We start from the raw sequence: 6469 nt of genomic DNA, 5'->3' as shown, positions 1-6469 counted from the left end.
TAAATAAAGTTAATTTTAAACACATAGTTTATTGCTATCCGCCTGTGTTTCGAGTTAGTTGTGTGGGCTGCTGTAAACCGATTTAGTTTCTGTTTATTGATTGGCTTAGGTGCGTGGCATACAGTACAGAAACTGTCTGCCTAAAGTCGTCGCAACTAGAACTTGAACCAGTTGGACTAAGGATTGCATATGAGGATCTGAAGACTAGAGCGACAGCCTCTGTTGAATGCAAAATGAGTAAAACTTGATTGTAGGAGTCAAAATTGTTACTGATTTTATTGTATAAACTTAACGGTATTTATAGGTAAAAAGTGCATAGGTTAACAGAATAAGTATAAAGCAAAGTGTCGGTTATTATGCATTATGCGAGCCCGGATAGTTACAATTAAGCAGAATAAGCTTGTGCCAATGAGTGGGTCATTGATAATGTTGCTGACGGCTTGACCCGATATATGATACTTCAGAGCGCTGACTTATAACTATTGCTGCGACTGAACATTCTCCCGGCCGTTGAACAAGTGTTCAACCATCGCTAATGCTGCACGCAAAACTTCGTGGGTTAGGTTCAGGTGATGGCTGCTCGTCGTTCTCTTGGTTGGTGCAGGTTGGCTGTCGTGGCTTCCAGTTGACGAATCGCCTTCTGAGACTATATGCAATGATCAATATTATTGATATTGCTAACGCAGCATACGTGGCTACTTGATGATGCTGCACAGTGGTAAATTGATTTGACCATGCTGTATCCTTTAGCTTAGCCAGCCTTTGTTGTAGACGATCCAGTTCGTCTGATTCAGATGGTTGGGTTGCAGTCTCTCGAGCTGACTCTGATGTATCTTTCACATCGGGCGTTGTTATATTGCCAAAACGAATGTACGCCAAATTTGATTCGGTGATCATCGTGCTGAATGTGCTAATGCTGATGTTCACGTTTCGTGCGGTGCAGCCTGAGGACAGAGATAATAAACCCGATCCATTAAGGTGAATGGTGGATGGCACGCCCTTGCATACAGCTTGAAGTTCTATTTGGTTGTGGGTAGCAAACATCCATCTGTTTCGTTGATGCGCTCTTAACCAAATCAAGTCTGCTTTCGACTTAATAATCTCACAGAGTGTTTTAGATTTGTTGTTGAATAGCTGAAATTCACATCGATTTTCAGCGTTGAATGCGGCTTGATCGTTAAAGCAAATGTGTTCGTTGTTGGATACTACTAGACATTGCTCGAACTCATCCTCAGTAAGACCGATGAATTGATCTCTATGGGAATTTTCAGCGATGATAGGTGTCTTAATGTCAAAACGATTCCAGCCTCCTGAGTGCCACGTTGGGATGGGGATGATGCTGAAGACTTCTTGCTGTGCTGTTGATACCAGAGGCACTGTCATTTTGAATATAACATGATCTGTAGTTGTAGTTCCCTCGGCGCGCATGATTTTATAGAGTTCCATTGCATTTTCCGACGAGACCGGCAACATCTGATCCGGAGGTAGATGATCCCGAATTTTGTCTAATTGGTCTCTTAGCTGCTTAGGAGTTATCAGCATAGGACTGATGGTTCGATGACGAACGTCGGTAAGAACGCTGGCAATTTCCGCTTGCATCCGCTGCATTCCAGTAGCCAACAGCGTTAGCTGGGCAGTTAAGATCACAAATGCTTGCTGTAAGTGGTCGCCTTGATATCTGCCTCGTTCCTTGTTGATGGTTGCAAGTTGCTGCTCCAAATTTCTGATGCGGTTATCAGTGGATGACTTGCTTTTCCTGACTATGTTTATAGTAGAATCCAAGATCGACGTTTGATTCTTAAGCAGCATCATCAACACATCTTCTTTGAATTTCACCTCATTGATAACCTTGGCCATATCGTCTGCATACCTGGCGTCAAGTACACCAAATAGTGAGTTAGCCACGGTACCTACTACATCGAGTGGTGATCTTCGCTGTCGGGAATGGTTGATCAGATAACTTCCTTCTTGCAGCTCGCCATATACATGTTGATATGCGCAACTATCGAGTTGCATGCGTTTTCGTTATGGAGCTCAGAACACTTGTGCTCGAGTTCCTTAATCCCAGTGGACAATATGTTCATATCGCTCCAATACGGTTTCAAATCATAATACGCAATGATGGTCCATTCCGAAGCTGCCGTTCTTGCAGTGCCGAGTCGTTCATAGAATATTCCGGGCTGATTGGCGAACTCAGTTACACTTGTTGACTGTCCCACTGCGAGCGGAAGAAAAAGTAGCATTGCTAGTAACGTTGGTAGAACTGGAATTTTTACTTTCTTCCTTTTTGGGATCTCTTCTGAAACTATTGCTCCTTCGATGGAAATGTTAGACCGCTTTGTCGATACTTCTTCTTTAAGAAGCGGGCAAGCCGTGTAATTGGTCGCTGAAATACGCCAGACGCAGTTTTTACGTCTACTACACGTACGTAATTATCTTTGCCAGGATATGTCTTTACTATTTTTCCCATCGGCCAACTCATCACCGGCAGGTTATCTTCTTTTATTAATACAAGTAGCCCTTCTTTGACGTTCTGCGACATGGTCTTCCATTTGTTGCGCATTTGAAGCTCTTGAAGGTATTCTATTGACCACTGCTTCCAGAATGCGTGCCTAAGTCTGGACACTAATTCCCATCTTTTTACCAATGTTTTGTTGGTTGGGGAGAGATTTACATCGGGTGGGGCCGTTAGATGCTCACCAATCAGAAAATGGCCTGGGGTTAATGCAGACACATCCGTAGGACCAGACGACATGGGTGTAACAGGTCGAGAATTAAGAATTGCTTCGACTTCCACTATTACAGTGTTAAGCTCCTCAAACGTCAATGATGCGGTGGCTGTGACTGATACTAGTAACCGTTTCGCAGATTTTACTGCAGCCTCCCACAGCCCGCCGAACGATGGAGCTCGGGGCGGTATGAACTTAAAATCCACCTGTCTCTGATTGCAATGGTGGATGATCTTGGCTTGTGCCTTATCCGTGAAGATCGCTTCTTCTGAGGCCTTTAGTTTATTGTTGGCGCCGACGAAGTTGGTTGTATTATCGCAGTGGATGGTCTGACACCTTCCACGTCGACTCAAGAACCGTCGAAGAGCACCTAAGAATGCATCTGTTGTTAGGTCGCTTACCAACTCTAGATGTACTGCCTTCGTAGCGAAACAGCAGAAAACTGCAATATACGCCTTGTCTGGTCTCTATCCACGGAGTTTATGGTGAATCCAAATTGGCCCGCAGTAATCAACACCAGAATTAAAGAATGGTCGAGCATGTGTTACTCGGTCGACTGGCAGATTGCCCATGATTTGTTGCATTAGTTTGGGCCGTGCCTTTGTACACTTGACACAACAATGTATAATGCTTCTCGCCATTGTTTTATCATTGATAATCCAATATTGCTGTGTGGCAATGGCTCTTAACGCCTGCGCACCGCAATGCATGTTCTCTTCATGCATTTCTCGCAACAGCATTCTTACTATTGGATCATTGTAAGGAAGCAAGATTTGATGCTTTGCGTTATACGGGAGTTTAGATTCTTCTAATCTCCCTCCGACTCTGATGAGGCTATCCTTGCCGATCATGGGGAATAGAGAGACGAGAGCGCTCTTTTTGTCCACGGCCTGTGGGCAAAAAGTTGCTTGTATTCACATGCGAAGTCATTTTTCTGAATGGTGCGCAGTATGATAGTACGAGCGTGAGTTAGTTCACCAATGCATAGGGTGGTTGTACTTGATCTGTTTCTTTTGTAACAGAAACTTATCATATATGCCACAATTCTTTGTAGCTTTCGAAAACTATTGCTATGCTTGCAATTATAGAGTTCTTCCCCTGTCTGATCCTGACATGCTGGAAGACTCACTTGTTTTGTTCGCCGTTCAAGATCACTTAGACCGATTATGGGCCTCTTGATCCATTTGTCACTTGAACCGTGTAGAAAAAGTGGTCCATACAGCCAGAGGATATGTTCTGATAATTTGCTGGCTGCAATTCCTCTTGATAGCACATCTGCTGAATTGTTTGCCGAGGACACGTGTCGCCATTGAGATGGATCTGAGACAGCTTGGATTTTTGCTATCCGATTCGAGACGAACGTGTGGTATGCGGCCGACGATGCGTTTATCCAGGACAAAACTACAGTTGAGTCAGTCCAGAAGTATCCATAAGCCCTCTCGATCGGTAATCGCAAATCCTTTCTTACTCTGTGTGTTAGTTCCGCGCCCAACAGCGCAGCACCTAGTTCAAGGCGGGGCAAAGTTTCTTTCGCGGATGGAGCCACTCGTGACTTGGAGCAAAGAAGTCGTACCGAAATTTGATTGTTTTTGTAGGTAGCTCTTATATACACTGCTGCTCCGTACGCACGCTCTGATGCATCCACAAATGTGTGTACTTCTTGATGGACTGGAACCTTTCCATTATAGATGTGCCTAGGAATTTGCATACTGTTTAATGCTTGGAGATCCGATCGATAGTTCTTCCAATCATTTTGAAGTTCTTGAGGGAGCTCATCGTCCCAACTCAGGTTCAGCGCCCAAAGCGTTTGCATAAATATTTTTGCCTTTACTACCACGGGGGCAAATAGTCCAAGTGGGTCAAAAATTTGTGCTGACTCGGAACTTACCACGCGTTTGGTGATGATTGACGCCTCGCTTTTCTGGGATCGCCCACACAGTTGATCCCTTTGTGGCATCCATACCAAACCCAACGTCTTCGTCTAGCTTGACGGTTTTGATGGTGTCTGCTTCGGGAACGTCTGTTAGAATTTGCCCATTATTGGAGCACCATTTTCGGAGCTTGAAACCGGATGGTAACAGTATTTTATTTAATTCCTTTTGAAATTGGACTGCTTCCGTAACGCTGTTTGCTCCAGTGAGACAGTCATCTACGTAGAAATCGTGCTTTAGAACAGACGATCCAAGCGGGAATTGATCCTTTGCCTTCTCGGACAAGTAATCTAAGCATTTTGTTGCTAGGAATGGGGCTGACGTTGTACCGTATGTTACGGTTTTGAGCCGATAATATTTAAGATCATCTGATGGATTCATTCTCCAGACGATTAGTTGATGATATTGATCGTCAGGGTGTATCCAGACCTGCCGATACATTTTCTCTATGTCCACTGTAAACACGTATTTATGAGTGCGGAAGCGTAATAGAATTGCAAATAGCTCCCTTTGCACCGTGGGTTCAGCATAGAGTATGTCGTTCAAAGACTTGTTGCTGGTGGTTTTGCATGAAGCGTCGAATACTACCCTCAACTTTGTTGTACTGCTTTCCGGCTTTAGCACACAGGGGTGTGGAATGAAGTAGTGATTAGCGGGTATATCTGTTTGATGCACTTGTTTCATGTGTCCGAGTGCTTCGTAATCATCCATAAAGTTCACGTAGCCTTTCCAGACTTCAGGTGACGTTCTTCTTTCTAGAGCCAGAAATCTATTCGTGGCTGTTTCCTGTTATGCCCCCAGGGCTGAAGACTGTTCAGAAAATGGGAGTTTCACAACAAATTTGCCATCCTTTGCCACTCCCAAGTTTCCTACAAAGTGCATTTCGCAATGAGCCCCTATTGGTGATCGATGCCTTTCCTCGGTTTCAAGATTTTCTAGAGTCCAGAATCGTTCCAATAGTGTGTCAACTTCTTCGTCTGTAGCTGCGGCGGCACAAACCGCCGCTGAATCGTGATCCGAGGAGATCCGTCCGGCAATGATCCATCCAAGTTTTGTATTCTGAAGAACTTGTCCTCCTGTCTTTAGTATAGACAGCAGCAATGAATGGTAGTGCTCTGCTCCGATAAGCATGTCAATCTTTCCTGGCTTATCGAAATTTGGATCGGCTAGAGCTATGTTGCTTGGGATTTGTAGGCTTACCGAATTTAACTGATGCGCCGGTTGATCAGCTATTATGTGTGGTAGGACAAAGGCTTCAACTTCTTGTGTGAAGGCGTTATGCATTGATTTTATTTGAACGTTTGCTCTTACTCTACTGGTTTTTGGATTGCCTCCAATGCCCTCGATCCGTAGAGAAGTTCCATGAAGTTTCAGTGATAGTACTGAAGCCATTCGTTCGGAAATCAGATTTATTTGTGATCCTGAATCTAGCAGCGCTCTGAAGGTAGCAACTTGACCATTGCTAGCTTTCACTGATACTTTGACTGTGGCCAGCAAGTTATAATTCTTGTTGCTTGCTGCACCTACAGTAGGTGAATGTTGATTGGATGATGCACCTGATGTGGTTTCCAGATGTAACAAAGTATGATGTTTCTTGTCGCACTTAAAACACAGGCGACCACGGCAATCCTTTGCCTTATGGTCATTGCTGAAGCAGTTGACACACAGTCTTTGTTTTTGTACCCAATTAACTCGTTCGGGTATTGTTTTGCTGCGGAAGTCATCGCATTTATAGAGCCAGTGATTCCTTTTGCAAAATTGACAGCATGGTCCTTTTCCAGTACTGGCTGATGAGCATGTTGGACCCTT

At 44.2% G+C, this 6469-nt stretch overlaps 1 protein-coding gene across 1 annotated transcript; it reads right to left on the bottom strand.

Moving 5' to 3' along the window:
* Window positions 1–522: 522 nt before the first annotated feature.
* Window positions 523–1857, bottom strand: LOC138914890 (uncharacterized). The gene has a single exon (XM_070219592.1). The coding sequence runs from the start codon at window positions 1855–1857 to the stop codon at window positions 523–525; it is 1335 nt and encodes a 444-aa protein (XP_070075693.1).
* Window positions 1858–6469: the final 4612 nt, after the last annotated feature.

This window comes from Drosophila takahashii, chromosome 2L (assembly GCF_030179915.1).
Source record: "Drosophila takahashii strain IR98-3 E-12201 chromosome 2L, DtakHiC1v2, whole genome shotgun sequence".
In the NCBI taxonomy this organism is placed as follows: Eukaryota; Metazoa; Arthropoda; class Insecta; order Diptera; family Drosophilidae; genus Drosophila; species Drosophila takahashii.
This window is presented reverse-complemented; position numbering and strand designations above follow the sequence as displayed.